The sequence below is a fragment of the Alligator mississippiensis genome, chromosome 1 (assembly GCF_030867095.1).
Source record: "Alligator mississippiensis isolate rAllMis1 chromosome 1, rAllMis1, whole genome shotgun sequence".
NCBI lineage: Eukaryota > Metazoa > Chordata > Crocodylia > Alligatoridae > Alligator > Alligator mississippiensis.
Window position 1 is genome coordinate 483202990 of NC_081824.1, and position 19545 is coordinate 483222534.

Here is a 19545-nt window from a genome sequence, read left to right on the forward strand (position 1 = left end):
TTCTGCAGGCTGCCGAGTTTTGCAGGGCTGAACAAAGCCCCGTGCTGTGCAGGGAAGGGACACGTTCATCCTACCAGCACGGCCAGCCCACGCTGTCCTCCTGCCCCGTGCCTTCATCCCTCTTGGGGGGTCCTGGAGCCCAGGCCGATGTGCCGGCAGCCGTCTCCCTCGGCCCGGGGCGCAAGGCCAGGCTGGGAGCCGGCGAGAGACGCGGCGCACGTGGCCGCGGAGCCGCAAGGCTTCTGTTGCAGCCACCGGAAACACAGACTTCCGGCCCAGCACGACCGGAAACGCAGATCGGAAATGACTCCGGGGCGCGCTCGGAGCCCGGCGGGAGGGGCTGCTGCGCCTGCGTCCTCATTCCCACACTGTTTGGTTATTATTATTAGAATATAATAATAATTATTATTATTATTAAAGTTATTATTTTGGGGTGTTCCCGGCTCCCGGTTTTCAGCGCGAATCGGTGCCCAATAGGACAGAGCTTTTTACCCACGCGTTTCCCGTGCCGAGGAGCCCCGGCTCTGCGCATGTCCGCATTCATCAAGGGCACAGCCCCACATTGGGGGGCAGGATGCAGCAAAATGCTCCCCGGGGTGCAGGAAGCTGCGCTAAGGCTGGCCTCCAGAGCCCAGGGGCAGGTTGCCCGTGCCCAGTCCGTGCTAGGCACATGGGTTCGACTAGGGGCTGCATTGGGAGTGGGGTTATGGGGGCCTCCAGTTTTGTGTTTGCCCAGCGCCCCAGGGCACATTAATGCACCTCTGGGCGTGGGGCTGGATGCGGAGCAGGGGGCGCGTGCGGCTGGATGCAGAGTGGTGCAGGGGGTGCATGGGGCTGGATGCAGAGCAGGGGGCGCATGGGGCTGGATGCAGAGCAGGGGGTGCAGGGGGCGCGTGGGGCTGGATGCAGAGTGGTGCAGGGGGTGCATGGGGCTGGATGCAGAGCAGGGGGCGCATGGGGCTGGATGCAGAGCAGGGGGTGCAGGGGGCGCGTGGGGCTGGATGCGGAGCAGGGGGTGCATGGGGCTGGATGTGGAGCAGGGGGCGCGTGGGGCTGGATGCAGAGTGGTGCAGGGGGTGCATGGGGCTGGATGCGGAGCAGGGGGTGCATGGGGCTGGATGCAGAGTGGTGCAGGGGGTGCATGGGGCTGGATGCGGAGCAGGGGGTGCATGGGGCTGGATGCAGAGTGGTGCAGGGGGTGCATGGGGCTGGATGCGGAGCAGGGGGTGCATGGGGCTGGATGCAGAGTGGTGCAGGGGGTGCATGGGGCTGGATGCAGAGTGGTGCAGGGGGTGCATGGGGCTGGATGCAGAGCAGTGGGCGCATGGGGCTGGATGCAGAGTGATGCAGGGGGGCACATGGGGCTGGATGCGAAGGGGGTGCAGGGGGCGCATGGTGCTGGATGCAGAGGCGGGGGGCAGGGGGCACATGGGGCTGGACGTGGAGCAGTGGGGGTGCATGGGGCGTGTTGCAGGGGGCTGGGTGTGGAGCGGTGGGGGCAGATTGCGTTCTGCTGGGTGCAGAGCACCGGTAGTGTAAGAGTGGGTGGTGGCAGTAGCCACCACGTGCAAGCTCCCCCTGCCTCCTTCCCTGTTCCTGGGCGTCTCCCCTGTTATTCTGGACCCGCATGTGGCTAGTATGTACGTAACACCCCCGCGCACACACTGGGCTGTGTGGGGTTTTTTCTGCGTGTGTTTTGACATGGGCAAGATGGCCCCCGTGGTTCTGGCCATGTGCTCAGCACCTGGCATGCTGGAGCCTGGATCTGGGGGAAATATGTAAAACCCTCTGCCCTCATTGGCCAGGAGCAGCAGAGGCTTCTTCATGCAGATTGGTTGGGAGAAAGACTCAAACGTGGCCCTCCCGGATTGGACAAGGCGTGGATGATGTCACACCAGGTATATAAGAACAAGTCACTAAGATTTTGGGGCTGCTCTCGGTTTCCTGCCCAGAGCTGTAGGGATGCAGCGGGAGCCAGGCAAATCTGCTCCGGACTGGGGGGTCTCCCTGCCTCTTGGCTGGAGAGGCGAGCAATCACGGTTTAAAGGGAAAACCTTAGGCAGAGGGAACGAAAGTGTGTTTGGGAGGTCGAGACTCCTGTTTCCTCACCCTTTTTTTTCTTTTCAGTAGGTTAATGCCACGGGGGTGTTAACCCCTGAAGCAAGCTGCCCAGGAATGGGTCCCGGCAGTTGCTGGCTGCAGGGGCCTGGCCCCTCCGTTCTGTAATTGCACGGTCTCCACGTGGGAGATAGCTAAGACCGGATGTCCAGGCCACAGCCTCCGGCCTGGCCCGTTTTTCTCCTCTTTCTGCAGCTGCGGTGCTTCATCCTAGTCGCGTGGCTGAGCCCCAGCTATAGGTGTACGCCCCAGCGCAGTATAGGCCTGGCCGGCATTTGCTGCCCAGTTCAGGCCCAGTGAGACACGCCTGGCCTCTCCTGCGAAGTTTCTTTTTGCAATGTCTGTCCTGCAGAGCTGGGATTGGGGTTGAGTTAATCTGACAGCCCCCACCCGCCAGACACTGTACTAAATACATGGGTTTGAATAAGGAATTGGCTTTTGGGCTGGGATTATGGCTGGAAATCCATGCACTTCAGCAGCTTCCCACGGCCCAGCGAACCCACGGAGCCGCTGAAAAGACTCCCCAGTGAAGCCCCGTGTGCAGTTTATTGCTGAAGGGCAGGTATCGGGGTGCAGTCCCCTGTAACTGCCTTTGGGGTGAGCCCCAAGCCCCAGACTACCTGGGCACGGGTGAAGCCACCCCAAGAGGGTGCAAGCTGTGAACTATGCCTTGTAGTTGGTAGTGTTTTAACCTGTATTTGGTGTTTCCTTTGTTTCCTTTGCCTTTGTTTCTGTAATACATTTGTTCTCCGTGTTTATACTACTTGCAAGGAGGTGAGACTGAAATTGGTTCCTTATTTCTTATTCCTGATTCCTTTTTCAAAGCTAATCTAGACCCATGAAAAACTTGTTGTTAATGAATTGCACATCCTAAACAGAGAGACTTTCATTAGCTATGCATATGTACTATTTAATATGTAAAATAATATCCCTCATCAAGTACAGAGCCCTAAATGAAGGTCAGATTAGGATGGGATTATGGGGCAAAATACTTCTTGGGCCACCCCAAATTTCCTGTCAATGCCGCTGGGGGACTGTCCCAAAGAACCAGGACTGCAGTCCTGCCCGGCCCAAAGCACGGTTTGGCCTTGCCAGGCTGCCAACTAACAGCCCCCATGCCCACTATACTGGGGCTGGGAAATGCAGTGAGCACAGCTTGACCTGGGATGCCCCATGGAGCCAATGGGGATCTAATCCAGCGGTTCCCAAACTGCGGGTCACGACCCCAAAGGGGACGCAGCGTCAGTGGATGGGGTTGTGGCGCAGCGCTCTCTCCGGCACCGGGTGCTGCCTGCTGAGCTGCAGACACCCCGGAGAAGGGCAGCAGGGCAGGGAGCCCCAAGCAGCCCACAACACCCCCCTCGCCCCCCAGGCCCCCCTCTGGCTGTCACATACCAGACACATAGGAGCCTGCTTAAAACCTTGAAAAATACAGTATGATAAGCTGCAAGTCATGCCTCATTATTTCTTTTCAGAAGGTCCAGCTGCAAACTCGCATCCTTTTGCACTATGCAGTTGTCATCCATATTTTGTATTTTAACTTTTGTAAGTAGGCCCAGCTCAGCTTGAGCTTCACAGTCATCATCGGGGGGTGTCCGTCACTTCACCAAGGGTCTCTGCCACTCCTCCTGGGGTCTCCATGCTCCTCCATGATGCCAGGGGGTGTCCATTGCTCCACTGAGGGTTTCTGTTGCTCCATGGAGGGGTCTCTGTCACTCCCTCATGCCCCTGTGGGTATCCATCGCTCCTCTGTCCTGCCAGGGGTTTCTGCTGGTCCTCTTCAGATTGCCAGGGAGCCCCAGATCTGCTAGGTCCTGCCTGGCACCAGAGGGAGGCTCGGGGATTTTTTCCAGCTGTTATTCCTACAGTACAATAGTACAGTCTCATGTAAAGTCACTACAAAGCCCTGTACTCGGAAGCACTTTTACTCTGAAAAGTTCATTGAAAATATCCAGGGAGTGACTCCTGTCTGGGATCTTTTCCTTTTCCCCACACCTGTGTTTTTCACCAAAACTACGGCCAACTGGACCTGGGTTAAATACCCGACCTGTCCTACTATGGAGTGGACTTTGGGGCCACAATGTTTTGGCAGCATTTCCTCCGCCAGGGATAAGACTAATACTCCTTTCTAAGATGCTCTTCTGCACAAGGCCATTGGCAGCCTAGGCTTGACAGGGTTGTTGGCCCCAAAAAACCTATTTGTCTAAATATTCAAGGGGTTGGCCCTGAACAGACCTTAAACAAACCAAAATCGATGGCTGGCCAACTAATAGTTCGATGGGCGGGGGAACTGAGGAGTGGATCCAAGCTCTGGCATCTATCAAGTAGATGCTCAGACCACCAAGTAACGGTATCCACACATGGACTGAAACCTTAAGGAATTAAAATGGTTTATTAAACACAATGAACAACCACTAAAAAATACCAAAACCTATTACTTATCCTGGAAACAGTTTACTGTACTAAGTGTATAGACATAAATTCCCACTATTGGCACTACTATATGCGAGGGTCCATACAGACGTATACAAACGTAACACAGGAAAGGATGGGTGATATTTATTTCCCTAGGAGGACTACGAGGTCGTACAACGGGTTAGAGGAAAAGAAGCCAGGATGACCCTCAAGTCTTCTCCTATCTCTATATTGATGATGTAGTCTTCCATGGCCCCAGAGGCAGAATGGGGCAGGGAGCAGAGTTAGAGCTAGTAACAGCAAGAGGTAGGGTAACACTCTGCATACTTCACTAGAGCACAGACCCGTGTCTGTACGAGGCCCCGCTCCTCATCTCGTACTCCTAGGCTGGCCTCCTAGTGCAGTTACGAGCAACAGACTTTGGTAACGATAACATCTGCCGAGTGATTGGGACTGAGTGTGTGTGTGAATGAATGAGCGCTCTTTTGAATATTTTAATCAATAAACGGGGCATCTTGCCTTATCCCCCCTTATAAGTCTCGCTTGTCATATGAAGCAATTGGTAAATTGTGCAACACTGTCAGGTAAGAGGCCTATTGCTGTTGAACACATCTTACCTTGAACGGTGTCTTTCATAACTTGTGCAGGGTCAGAAGCTGTGTGATGGAGTTTGTCATTCAAAACCTGCTTTTTGACAATTCTGAATCAGTTATCAATAATTGCATGGCTGTCTCTAGTTTGTGCCCATTTTACTGCTTGTAACATAATGCCACTGCACAATGGTAATGTTGGCATATACTTGACCAGGAGTTTTTGTAATTCAATAGAATAATAGCTGTTCAGAGGACAAGTCTTATTCTCCTGATCATTTTTTCCCAAACTGCATGATGGAATCAATTGAACAAAAGGAGAATTTTGACAAATTGATTCCTGTTTCTTATCAATCACAGGTTTCTGGTCAACTAATAGAACGATTTGAGAGATATGCTAGGCTTGTATTAATTTCTTTACCTCTTTTATTGTTTCCCGGCATTGTGTGCCAAGCTGTACTGAAGATTATGCTGAGTTTCTTAATTACTCTTAAAGAATTTCCCTGCACTCGTATTGTTTGTGCATTTTGCAGTAAGACAAGAAATACCCCAAAAAAACCCTTGACATCTTTAGAAACAGCAACTTTAAATACATGCCTACAAAGTATTTGATCATATGTGCTGCACGTGTGTGCAAACTTGTAAAATTGGCTTTCTTTTTCCCAGTACATACTTCAAAACAGGAATTCAGTCAATGTATGGCAGTCATACAGTTGAAAACCTGATTAGCTGCATGTATTAAAGCCCAGCGGAAATCACTTTCTACTTTTTCTGGTCTAAACCGATGACCAGTTACTCTAAGAGCATCTCGAGAAAGCAAAGTCAGCCAGTGTGATACGGTTAGAGTACTTTGGCATCTCTGCTACCGGGAGGATGTTTGTTGAGTCGGATGGGCACTTTGCACATAATGCATAATACAAATGTCACAGGTCGGCTACTCGGGGCCGGATCTCCCTTGGCCCTACTCACCTGTTCTGGGGCAGCCCACCCAAAACTCACCTGCCACGACTTTTTGTAAGAATAAGCTGTTATTAAATGTGGGAGACTACCCATTTTAATGCCCGATGCTCATGGCGATAACAACTCTGACCTCCCCTTATCGTGTCCCATGCCTCACAGATGGCATCCAAATTACTATAGTACCTCACATCACGACTGGTGCTCCAGAGGATCACTGGGACTCTCACTCCCCTCTGAAGCAGAAATCATTATGCTCTCAGTGGCAAGTTTATCACTATCATAAAGGTGGTCTCCGGCCCAACAACAACCTCAGGTGTCCGGAGACTTACCTGGGGTTTATTCATCACAACCCCAGGCATGTGTAGACTCACCTGGGCTTGAGCTCAGACCAGTTTCTAACGGGGCTTGGCCCGTGTGCTGCCCTGCACGTCACTCTCGCATTTTCAGTCTTCCAACTCGTGTTTCTCACCTCCTGGTTCGCCCCGCCGACTCTTTGGCAGGTCTGCCTTGTATCTCCAGGTTTGTTTGCTCGGTGGTAATCAGCTGTAAGCTGCTGCCCGAGCGTCTTATTTGCATTCTCCATCTCAATTACTCCCAGGTGGTCATCATCGGGGTAATCTACCCCTTTAGTAACAGGGACACTGTGATCCCTGTTTCATGTACGTGACATTTTCTGTAATGTAGTTGTGGTTACAGTGCCCTCCGAATCACTGCTTTTTCTTTCCAAGCCAATGCTGACTGTTTATCAGTCTCTCGTAGTAGAAACTCCTGCAGGTGAACATGGCCCAGTAGTCATAGATTCAGTCCCAAAATCTGCTTGTGTACATTGTAGAAAAGCATCTTCTTCATCGTTTAGGGAACTAATATCATCTTTCTTGCCATCATTATTCATCTCATTACCATACTGAGCAGCAGAGGTATTGGTGGATTTAAGGGAACTTTCATTGTCTTTTCTGAGTATCCTGTCAGATTTGGGGAAATGGGGAAGTTCAGGAACTACTTCTGAATCAAAGGAAAGCCCTTTGGTCTTGTTTGGTGCTTCATGAAAGCGTCTGCTGGCCAGTGCAGCCTCACGTCCGCTTCTTTGCAGTCACAAATATAATAACCCTATGCCTATCCCTCCCATGAGTTGCTCCTATCTCCCATTTTCCCCACTATCCCTCCCACTCCTTGTGCCTGCCCACCATCCTTCACATGGACTGCACCTACCCCAACACCCCCTGCGAATACCACCCCCACATCCCTCCAGCTCACCAAGCCTGCCTCTGCATCTCCCATGAGTCGTGTTTGCCCCTATTCCTTCTCCCATGAGTCGTGTTGCCCCTATTCCTTCCCCGTCCCTCCTGTGGATCATGCCTGACCTAACGCCTCCCCGCCATGGATCACAGCTTCCCTCCACCCCACCCTACCCCACCCCTCATATTGCACCAGCCTCCCTACGCCCAGCAGACATCACCAGCCCCTCAATCCCTCCCACTTATCACATCTGCCCCCCAGCTCCCTATGAATTGCACCTGTGCCCCCATCCTGTCCACATATGACACCCGCCCATGGATGCCTCCTGCTCCCCATTCCCCCTACAGATCGTGCCCGTCCCCCCCATCCCCTGTAAACATGAATTGCATTCCCCCCTGCTCCCCATTCCCACCTGACCCCCATCCCTCCCATGCCTGCACCCCAAGCCCCCCACAGATTCCCAATCCCCCCCAACTTGTGGATGTCCTTCATGTCAGTTCCTCGTCAGAAAGCTCTTTGGGGCTGCTTCTCCAGCTGCCCCTCCCAGGCTAAATAGACTCCTCTTTTTCTTTTGTACACTGGGCCCTGGGCAAATAATTAACCACCACCTAAGTTAAAATCAACACTGCCCTGGCTGTTCATGCCATAAAATATGTTTGCTCTGTCTGGGAAAGTACATATTCTACTCTGTAGAAAGAGAAAAGAAAAGTGTTGCTTGATGTGCTGTGAATAGGAGCACTACAAGCAAGCGCAGCAAATTGGTGAGCAGTCAGAGGTGTATTCTGGCTGGGCACGTGCCACTTTGAAGTCTAAATAATCTTCTTTAACATGGTTTTACTAGTTATAACATCTCCCTTCCCACCAGCAAAAGCACGAGGAGATGTTGTTGTACCATCCAAAGTCATGCTTCAGGAAGTTTGATAACACCAAATCTACCTGTGCACTAAATGAAACAGTTTTCTGGCTCTGAGATCATTGACTACAGACAGTTGTATGATGTATTCACACAGGAGTGTAAATTTAGGTTGAAAGGCAATCATTTGATTTGCTTCCTTAATGCATCATTTCCACGTGGGGTTTTGTACAGCTTGCATGAGTTGGGTGGTTTATTCAACAAATAGGTCAAGACAAACCCTTTTACATTCAGCTGAGACAAAACCTTCACCTCACCATGCACCAAGAGCAGGGGTTGAACCTTGCCTTTTGGCATCAGTAGATTGCTGCTCCATGAGCTCACAGATACCTGTCTGCTAGCAATGGGAGACAGCTGTTTTCCAAAAAGGTGCATGTATGAGGAAGCATTTGGTTAAGACAAAAGAAAGTCAGCCCTGCCTTTGTATCTTCCATTAATAAATCACCTTCACTTGAAGCAGCCTCATGGCAGGTTCCTTCATTTTTCTTTTAATTCTGATGTTCTTGGAAAACCACCACGTCCTGCTCTTAACATTGGTTGCCAGCTGTAATTCATGCTATGCCTTAGTTTTGCTGATCTTGTTCCAGTATGCTGGTGTTGGGGATTTCATAGTTTCATACACCGTAAGGCCGGAAGGGACCTCGGAAGATCATCAGGTCCAGCCCCCTGCACCAAGCAGGACAGATAACTGGGGGTCGCTGACCACAGCAAGGTGACTGTCCAGTCTCCTCTTGAAGATTTCCAGGGTAGGCGATTGCACCACCTCTGGAAGGAGCTTATTCCTCAGTCTGGACACCCTGACTGTGAAGACGTTTGTCCTAATGTTGAGCCTGAATTGATCTTCCAGGAGTTTGTGACCATTACTCCTGGTTTCTCCGTGGGTGCCCTGGTGAACGGTTGCTCACCAAGCCCTTGATGTATCCCCTAGTGTAGCGGTAAGCTGCTGCGGTCCCCTCTCAGCCTTCTTTTCCTCGGGCTGAAGAGTCCCAGGTCCCTCAGCCTGTCCTCATATGGCTTGTCGTGTAAGACCGATCATACGGGTGGCTTTTTTGTGGACTCTCCCAAGCTTGTCCGTGTCCTTGTTGAAGTGCGGTGCCCAGAACTGGATGCAATCCTCCAGCTGTGGTCTCACCAGTGCTGCGTACAGCAGAAGAATCGCCTCCTTGGCTTTGCTGGAGATGCATCCATTGATGCATAGCAGGGCAGTATTTGCCTTGCTGGCTACAGCATCGCACTGCCGGCTCATGTTCATCCTGTGGTCTATTATTACCCCCAGGTCCCTTTCATTCATGATGCTGGTCAGTTCGGTGCCGCCAAGCTTGTATGTGTTGGGCGTTGCTCTTGCCCAGGTGCAGCACTTTACATTTCTCAATGTTGAACTTCATATTCTGATCCGCCCAACTTCTCAGCCTGTGTAGGTCTGCCTTATCTGTAGCCTATCGTCAAGCGTGAGCGTGCTTCTCCATAGCTTGGTGTCGTTCGCGAATTGTCCAATGAGCTCTTTACCCCCACATCCAAATCATTAATGAAGATGTTGAAAAGTACTGGACCAGGCACTGACCCCTGTGGGACACCGCTGCCCACTTCTCCCCGTTCACTACGACTCTCTGGGTCCTATCCTGCCTCCAGTTTCTCACCCACCTGACTGTCTCGGAGTTAAGCCCACAATCCTCCAATTTTCTTGCGAGGACATCATGGGATACTAGATCAAAGGCCTTTTGGAAGTCAAAGCATACAATGTCAACCTGCTCTCTCGTTTCCAGATGGCGAGTTACCTGGTCGTGGAAGGAGATGAGGTTGATAAGGCAAGACCTGCTCGTGACAAAGCCATGCTGGCTGTCATTCAGGATCTTATTTTCTCCAAGGTTATCACACATAGACTCCTTGATGAACTTTTGTAGGGTTTTCCCCAGGATGGAAGTTGGGCTGATTGGCCTATAGTTACCCAGGTCCTCCCTCCTGCCCTTCTTGCAGATGGGCACAACATTGGCCCTCTTCCAGTCCTCAGGGACTTCTCCAGAGCACCACAAGGTGTGGAAGAGTTTCACCAGGGACTCTGCAATGACTTCGGCCAGCTCCTTCAGCACTCTTGGATGAAGATCACCCAGTCCCGTCGACTTGTATATGTCTAACTTTTTTACTTGGTCATACACCAATTCTACGGCAATAGTAGGAAGGCAATTATTCCTACCATGCTCATCCTATACTCTACATGGCACTGTTTTCCCCTTGGTCCAGTGAAAGACTGAGGCGAAGTAGTCATTCAGGAGTTCAGCTTTCTGAACTGGGCCATTGATAGTCCCCCCTCCAATGCCTTGTATGCATCTCTCAATTTTTAGGTGGGTAAAAAACTCCTGGGGCAGCCACATTGGTCCCTTGCTTGCTGACCTATCTTTCCGGTGCATTGGAAAGGACTGCAGGTGTATCTCTGGCTCTGCGTGTGTCCCCCAGGAATGGCCAGGCCTCCTGCCATCTATCCATGTGTGTGTCCATCTGTCCATGTGACCTTGCTTCTCATCACTAGTTAAAATCTGCATCTCTGATGTTCATTGCCCTCCCTTTGCTCTTCACCTGCTTTCTTTTCTTGGGATCCTAAACTTGAAGCCAGCAATGGCATTCAAAATAATAAGGGGTGCCAGTGCCCCACTGATAGCAATGTCATTAAGAGGAATAATGCATTAGTTTTTTTCAAGTGCACCAGTGCCTAATCTCAAAATCCCACACCTCACCTGTGCTACTGTACACTTTAAACAGTGTAATGCAAACAGATGGAGAGAAAACTATGGCAAGGGACAGGTACAAGGAAAGGAAAGGACAGAAAAGACAGGGAAGAAATGTAGTGTATAAAAGAATATTATTCACCGGTTAAAAGTTTTGACTCCCGTCTTCCAGTATAATAAAGCAAGAGAACATAAAATCAGTCACATTACAAAATTTATTCCATAAAAATACCAGTGCCTCAATCCAACACTCAGTAACACATGTCCTTGATAATATAGGGCACTCCTCATGGTTATTTAGTCTGAATCAGAGCTATAACATGCATCCCCAATTAAAAACCCCCCACCAATATTTTGGAGTGCAAGCGTAATGCAGTTTGGTCTCCACCAGAACTGGCCAAAACCAAAATCTGACTTTTGTGAAAAGGTCTTTGCATTCCAGATGAAGCTATTTCTCTCTTTTGGTGACTTTTGCAAAATTGTAACTGAAATGTTGTATTTAGCAAAGGGCCAGCTTTCAGTGAACCAGCAGGTTTATTAAGGTTGGTGATAACATTTTACAAGAAAGGGCTGAAAAAGGCACCATACTTTTGTGTGGAAAAATCAGAAAGTCAGCAACTTCTCGTAAAGAGTTTCATGGTAAAAAACACACAAAAAAACGTTGCTTGAGTTAAAGAAATACATAAACAAAGCAGTTGACTCACTTTGACCAGTTCTCGATTCAAATTTCCAAAATCAACTAAATGACTTGGGTCCCTAAATCCCATTTCAAACTGAACTCTGTTGGCAGTGGACAGAATTGATGCTCAATCATGTTCAGGTCCCTTTATACCTTTGACTCGTGCAGCCTTGAAAAGCAGATGGAGAGGTTTCCCTGAGAAACCCCCCAATTCAGGGAGCCTCTGCTGCTGGTGGAAGGGTCCCATACCCAGCACAGGGGTCAGCATGGGCATTAAGGCTGGTCTCTCCTCCCCACGGGCCGTGGAGCGGCCGGTGCTAGTTACAGGAGCCCAAGACCAACCCTGATCAGATCAGCAGAAACCCTGAGGAATACTCTAGCCTCCCTGTATCTAGATGAGTCTGACACAGCCCAACACCAGGGCCACATCTATACAAGATGCTGACTGAGCAGTAAGTCATTACTATTGCACAGCAGCACTGCGTGGCACGAAGCGTCATGCAATGCCGCTGCACAGTAAAAAGGAGGTACTGCACAGTAGTAAAGAGCTGTTGTGCAGTCATCATCACCAAAAAGCCATTTGGGGAAGCTGCTGTGCAGTAACTCCGGTTACTGTACAGTCATTTAGTACTTGTGTATGCAAGTGTTGAATGAATGTGCAGTAACAACTGCACAGTCAGCGTCTCATGTAGACACGGTCAGTGCAACTTGCTCTGCTCCAGGGCAAAGTCTCTAATTTTGCATCTCCAAAGGGCTGCAGAGCTAGAGTACTCATGGCCTCGCCTGCACTGTTTGACCAGCAGCTCTTTGCTAAACACTGCCATCCTCCACATTAAAAGCCATGGAAGTCATTCCAATTGCAGCATGGGAGAGAACGGAAGTCCAGGTAGCAAATACGTCCCTCAGTCCTAAGTGCCACACTCAGGGGAACATAATGTTAAGCCCTTGAAGCAGAATATGGCCCAGGTAGCAGGACCGGTGAGAGGTCCCAGGCTTCCCATTCTGAGTTATTGCTCCCTGGAGATGGGCTTTTCAGACATTGCTCCCATTCAAAGCAAAGTAGCAAAGGTCCGGCTGATTTTTGGGACAGGTGACATGGACCCATAGTTGTGGTGTCGTAGTTCCTACAATAAGGTGTTAAATGAAGATCTGCTTACAACCTGCCAGCATTGGCCTGTCCCAAAGAGTAGTCAGTGTCCAGCATTGCAGAGGCCACTGCAAAAACTATGGAGACTTGAGTTCATTTCCCATCCCTGCCATATCCTCATGCAGGAGACCTGTCTACCTGCCTCAGTTTCCTGTCTGTAAAATGGAGGTACTATCATAGAATCATAAAAAATGAGCATTGGGAGGGACCCCAGGAGGTCACATCTAGTCCACCCCCTGCTCCAAGCAGGACCAGCCCCATCTACATCATCCCAGCTAGGGTTTGTCGAGCCGGGTCTTCAAAACCTCCAAGAAGGGAGATGTCACCACCTCTCTGGGTAACCTGTTCCAGTGCTTTACTACCCTCCGCACGAGAAAGTTTTTCCTAATGTCCAACTTAAACTTCCCTTGCTGCAACTTGAGCCCATTGCTCCTTGTCCTGTCATCTGCTCCCATTTATTCCCCTAAGTTACAACAAAGCAGGCACCAAGGTGGGGAAGACATCTTTAATGTGAGGTTATATGCCCATCCCAATCTTCACCTGGTGGATCCCATCTCTGGACTACAATTTTGCTTTCCCAGAACATCAGCCTGTTGTCAGACTATCTAAACCCTTGGTAGTAGCAATGCCTCTGGTCTCAGGTCCATCCCTTGTTATTGAATGCAGTGTCCCTGTGGGGTTTTCTTCTCCATTCCCCATGGGACTTAATTTAAAGCCCTACTCACTGGGTTAGTGTCAGTGGAAGGAAGGAAAAGTCTCTAATGAAGCATACCAAGGAATAGCAAGGATGTGTAGGGGTCAAATCAGGAAAACAAAAGCAAAAATGAGGCGGCAGGCAAGGGATGTTGAAAACAAGAAGAAAAGAAAAACCAAAGACACCAAGGAGCTGCTGCTCAGTAATGGGGGTGATCTTTGAATGGAGAACACAAAGAAGGCAGGTTACTCATTGGGGACTTTGACTCAGTCTTCACATGTAAACAGATGCATGTAAACACACATGCACACACATGCACACACACGAAACTTGGGCAAAAATCTTAGAAAGCAACTGAAAAAAGGAAAGGGCTGTCAATTCAGATAAACAAAGATCATATCAAAGACTTTTGGCAAATTGAATAAGTCATCAAGGCCCAACAAAATTCATCCTAGGAAGTGGCCAAAGGAGTCTCTGAGCCACTGGCAATAGTGTTTGAAAAGCCACGGATAAGAGGCAGAGTCCCAGAGGTCTGCTGAAGGGCTACCAGTGTGCCCATTTTCATAGGATGGTAGAAAATGAGGGTTGGAAGAGACCTCAGGAGGTCACATCTAGTCCAAACCCCTGCTCCAAGCAGCTCCAGTCCGAAGTAGATCATCCCAGGCTTATCTACTGGGCCCTGTCCTTGATTTCCAGTGCATGGCCTCACCCCAGGTTCTGCATTGAGAGCCATGGGGCTGCTTCTGTATCCAGGTGAGCATAGGAGTCCATGGTTTCTCCATGCGAGTCCCATTTGGGTGCTCTTGAGGGTACTTAGCACTGCCGCGGCCTGTGGCTGGATCTGAGCATTTCCTAGCTAGCTCAGCCCAGCCAGGATCCATGTGGCAGGCACTGCTTTATGGGTACTGGAAGGAGACCTTGAGGAGGGGGTGCCCCGGGAATTACCTGGGTGGCTTTTGGAGAAGAGAGCCCTGCTGCAGCCAAGACCCAGACGTACCACGGCCTGGAAGAAGCACCCAGAGCGCCCGTTCCCGGATCTCCCTCGTCCTTACCCCATACACGATGGGGTTTAACATGGGGGGAAATAGGAGGTAGAGGTTGGCCAAGATGATGTGGATATGAGGGGGCACGTTGTGGCCAAAGCGGTGCGTGAAGAAGGAGAAGAGCGCGGGGATGTAGGAGATGAGGATAACACAGACATGGGAGCTGCAGGTCCCCAGGGCCTTGTGCCGGGCTTCGCGGGAGGTCAGGCACAGCACGGCGTGGATGATGAGGGAATAGGACAGGCCGATGAGCAGCAGGTCCCCGCCGATGACGATCAAGGCCACGCTCAGCCCGTAGACACGGTTAATGGTGGTGTCCCCGCAGGCCAGCTTCACCACCGCCATGTGCTCGCAGTAGGTGTGTGGGATGGCATTACCTCTGCAGAAAGACAGCCTCTTGATCAAAAAGGGGCAGGGGGTCATGAGCAGGGTCCCCCTGACCATGGCTGCTAGGCCCATCTTGGCAACGAGGGGACCGGTGAAGATGGAGTTGTACCTCAGCGGGAAGCAGATGGCCACGTAGCGATCCAGGGCCATGGCCAGGAGCACGGCTGACTCCATCATGGAGAGGGCGTGAATGAAGAACATCTGGGCCAAGCAGGCGCTGACATGGATCTCCCCAGCCTGCAACCAGAAGATGCCGAGCATTTTTGGCAGGGCGGAGGAGGAGGCAGCCAGGTCAATGGCTGCCAGCATGCAGAGGAAATAGCACATGGGCCTATGCAGGGCTGGCTCGGTGGCAATCACCAGGAGGATAGTGCAGTTCCCTAGGATGATTACCACATACATCAAGCACACCGGCACCGAAATCCAGCTGTGAGCTTCTTCCAAGCCAGGGATGCCCAGCAGCAGGAAGGTGGTGGGGTTTGAGAGGCTCAGGTTGGCTGCAGCCATGACCTAGCCCTGCTCCGCTCACCCTGCAAATATGGACACAGTGAATTAGGGGAGGGGAGACCTGGCCCGGGGAAAGACCCCTCTTCTGTGAAGCATGGGTTGCTCCCTGCTGCTGGCTGCATCTGTACGCTTGGGGAGGACAGCGAAGAGGCAAGGGAGTCTGGGGGTCGGGAGTCTGGAGACGGCTCTCTGCTTCCTCTTGGTTCTCCATCACCCACCTCCCCAGCTAACTTTGCAACTGGGTCTGACAAGGTTTCTGTCCCCTTGGGCTGGTCACAGTTGCTGCCCAGCTTCCAGATTCAGCCTCTCTGCTTCTCCCTGCCTCTTCACTCATCTCTCCTAATCCAGCCAGCTACAACTTCCCCAAACTAACAGCTCTTTCCACTAAACTGCAGGAGAGCTAGTGAACAGACTGGCCAACCTATGCGTGACAAAAGGTTGGAAACTGCTGTAGGACACCTGAAGGAAGTGTTTAAGTTATCTTAGTGCTGGCCAAACTGAATTTTCCCGTTTGTTGCTCGGTGGCTGTGTCTACACGAGATGCTTTACTGTACAGTAAACTAATCTACTGTGCAGTAAAGTGTCACCATCGACATGTGCAGGTGGTTATTGTGCAGTAAATTAGTGCACTGCGCAGTAAAGCCAATAGCATTAATTGCATGTGTAGATGCATCCAGTGTGCATGCAATGGGAACTGAGGCTGGTCTTTATTGTTTAGAGTCTCAGGATTTCCATGTTGGTGGCTATTCGTGAGACTGCAATGGTTTGTCCTTGTTGGGACAGTGTTTGTCCATCTTCCTATTATCTGACTATTATTAGATAGGTAGCGGTGGAGGCGGGTCAGTGGGTCAGTCATGACACACCATTGCAATATGGCATTCAAAGGGGCTCTGTGTAGCAAAGAGGTCAGAAGCAACTGGCTGAGGATAGAGGGACTGATTTCTAAAGAGAGATCAAAAAAGCAAATTCTGTATGCCTTAGTAAAGGGCTGGCTGAAGGAGGGTGGAGGGGCAGTGATCAAGGGCTATAAATAGTCAGTGAATCCCAAGCAAGGAGAGACAAATTATTTTAAGTGGCATCCCCTGGTGAGATCTCTTGAAGCAGAACAGCATCCTCACTGACCAGATGGCACATCACTGAGCAATTCTCTTCTTTTCCATGTCGAATAAAGGGGGTTGCGCACAGCACAGGGCTTCAAGGTCTAGGGCAGCACCCCTCAATGTCCTATCTGGTCCAAACCCACCAGCCCTACTAAATCTGTGGTGCCCTCAAAGGCCCCGAATTATAGGATCAAGCTTCCGGAAGGGACTTAAAGGTGGGCACCGCGAATACATTATGGTATCAGAAAAAGCTTTTAGGGTAAAAGGGTGATTCTCTGTTCTCAGCTGCAAGTCATCTCCCTGGAGCCACTTCCAGGAAGTCCCCCAGCCTAATCTCTATGTGCCCCCCCAGCCCCTGCTGTTTGACACTCATACTATTCCTCCAAGGGGAGTCTACTGGCCAATTTTCTGGGTGAACCTGGGTGTCAGCCCAGGTGCAGGTCTGTTCCTATTAATAGGATCAGCTCTTCCCTTAGTTCAGTGCTCCTCAACCTCATTGGGCTCTAGGTCCTGCTCAGAAAAATACTCACTCACTTTTATAAAATAATCCTAGAGCAATGCTCTGTTGCAAAGAGCTCAGCAAGCAACTAATCCCTCTCTCTCCTGCAGCAGGCATTAACTCTTCAGTCTGTGCCCTAAAGCAGCAGTGTTTGTTCAAAACCGTGAGCCACAGACCCCAGAGGGTCCACAGACTATGTCTAAGGGGTCTGCGAGCAATGCCTATGAAAATCAAATTTCAGATCCCAGAATTGCATTTCCAAAGGGGTCCATGCCTTCATTTGAAATTTTTTAGGGGTCTGCAAAGGTTGAAAATCACTGCTCTAGAGCACCCAGAACCCCGGCGGGGGGAGGGATACAGACACAGATACTAAGGAGAGGGGGAGATCGTTTATGGAGACACAAGGAAGGTCTCTTTGAGGAGCAGAGGAAAATTAAGGCAAAGTGATGCTAGGCTGACCTTCAAGGGTGCTTGGAAGCTTGCTGTAAGAAATGCATAGTAAGAAATGCACAGCCTCTCTTGCTCTCATGAGCAAGAAACTCCCCTTCAAAGCTAGTTTCCTCCCTAGACAAATCACTGTCCTCTCTGGGCACTCCAGCACCAATTTGACAATTGACAGTGACTCTGAATAAAAGTCTGTTCACAGCCTCTTTGCTGATGAGAGCTCACACACTTCTGATCTGATTATCGTACAAGGTGCACATCTACCCCACCTCCTGTGAAGAAAGCACCAGCCAAATAACCAGGACCCAATGACTCACCAGACTCCCCGGCAGTAGAGGAGAGAGGCAGGTGTCAACAGGACCTTATATCCTGGAGGAAACTGCAGCTTCAAATCTCCTCTCTGCAGAGCGGGGACAGCACAGACCGTTATAGGTGCTGTGTGAAATCCCTACAGAGCATCCTGAGCCCCTGAGGCCTCCCCAGTGCTTCCCTCTACGACCTGCTCTTAGACTTGGGGAGTTGGAGAAACCTCCTCTGCTCCTTTCAGATGTCATCTGGGTTATAATGTACACATGGGGGATGCCAGAGTCTGTGCAGCTCTCATGGGGCACACATCCCCGCAGCAAAGAGCTAGCTTGGACTTTAGTCAGATTCAGGATAGTAGTAGTTCACCTTTACCAATGACTTTAATAATTTCTCATATTTATGCTATTGTGCTGTGTAGAGGTCCATTTAGAAACCAGGATTCCTGACCACAGTTCCTGAAGGGGGGGTTGCAAAGAGGATGGAGCTGGGCTGTTCTCAGTGGGGGCAAATGACAGAACAAGGAGCAATGGGCACAAGTTGCAGCAAGGAAAGTTGAGATTGGATATTAGGAGAAAGTTTCTCATGAGGAGGGTGGTAAAGCACTGGAACAGGTTGCCCAGAGAGGTGGTGCAGTCTCCATCCCTAGAGGTTTTTAAGGCCCAGCTAACCAAAGCCCTGGCTGCATAATTACCCTCTTCAGGAAGGGAGAAAAGGTGTCCTCTCTCTTCTTTATGGCAGTTCTTTGAATATTTGAAGATGCTCCCTATTCCAGATGCATTTGTAAAAAAGCCAGTCATCATCATGTTGCCCTGGATGATCTAGTTGGGCTGGTCCTGCTTTGAGCAGAGGATTGGAGTAGGGGCATGTCTACACATTCAATTAATGTGCTTTAGGTAATGTGCATTAAACCTAGTACCTTCATTGTGAGGCACTAGAAAAATGTGCATTAGCTTATTTTAATGTATATTAGCTGATGGTGGGGGAGGGGTGATGCTTTAATGTGCATTAAAGTAAGCTAAAAATTATCAAGGCTCACATTTGTGAGAGCCCGGCAGGACAAATTATGCTGAGGGGAAATCAGCACGGGTTCGTGGCAGGCAGATCGTGCCTGACCAATCTAGTTTCTTTTTATGACCAGGTTACGAAACGCCTGGACTCAGGAGAAGGGGTGGATGTCGTATACTTAGACTTCAGGAAGGCCTTTCATACGGTATCCCACCCCATACTGGTGAACAAGTTAAGAGGCTGTGACTTGGATGACTACACAGTCCGGTGGGTGGTGAATTGGCTGGAGGGTCGCATCCAGAGAGTCGTGGTGGATGGGTCGGTTTTGACCTGGAAGGGTGTGGGCAGTGGGGTCCCGCAGGGTTCGGTCCTTGGACCGATACTCTTTAATGTCTTCATCAGTGACTTGGACGAGGGAGTCAAATGTACTCTGTCCAAGTTTGCAGATGACACAAAGCTATGGGGGGATGTGGACACGCTGGAGGGCAGGGAACAGCTGCAAGCAGATCTGGACAAGTTGGACAAGTGGGCAGAAAACAACAGGATGCAGTTCAACAAGGAGAAATGCAAAGTGCTGCACCTAGGGAGGAAAAATGTCCAGCACACCTACAGCCTAGGGAATGACCTGCTGGGGGGCACAGAGGTGGAAAGGGATCTTGGAGTCCTAGTGGACTCCAAGATGAACATGAGTCGGCAGTGTGACGAAGCCATCAAAAAAGCCAATGGCACTTTATCGTGCATCAGCAGATGCATGACAAATAGATCCAAGGTGATACTTCTCT

The 19545-nt window shown here is 50.4% G+C and overlaps 2 protein-coding genes across 4 annotated transcripts in view; one reads left to right on the top strand and one right to left on the bottom strand.

The window, feature by feature from the left end:
* Positions 1-1488: 1488 nt before the first annotated feature.
* Positions 1489-19545, top strand: part of LOC106739793 (olfactory receptor 52A1) — a 52794-nt gene continuing 34737 nt past the window's right edge. Inside the window, exons 1-2 of one of the 3 annotated variants that reach the window (XR_009460579.1) lie at positions 1489-1898; positions 2128-5069. The gene's annotated coding sequence lies outside the window, so the exon portion shown is untranslated. Of the gene's footprint in view, positions 1899-2127; positions 5070-19545 lie in introns of those variants that run through there. The other 2 variants (XM_059723552.1, XM_059723548.1) reach the window with 2 other exon arrangements.
* LOC102562998 (olfactory receptor 52P1) lies at positions 9369-15409 on the bottom strand. The gene is made up of 2 exons (XM_059727074.1): positions 14498-15409; positions 9369-9599 (listed from the first exon to the last, which is right to left on the bottom strand). Exons 1-2 carry the CDS (start codon positions 15407-15409, stop codon positions 9516-9518), a joined length of 996 nt encoding a protein of 331 aa, XP_059583057.1. The 3' UTR covers positions 9369-9515.

What these genes read in the sequence shown, in the direction of transcription:
- LOC102562998 (XM_059727074.1), bottom strand. Translation starts at nt 15,409, where the DNA reads ATGGCTGCAGCCAACCTGAGCCTCTCAAACCCCACCACCTTCCTGCTG. An exon ending in CGAGGGAGATCCGGGAACGG is followed by an intron (nt 9,600 to 14,497) that starts GCGCTCTGGGTG and finishes TTCAACATTGAG; the next exon opens with AAATGTAAAGTGCTGCACCT.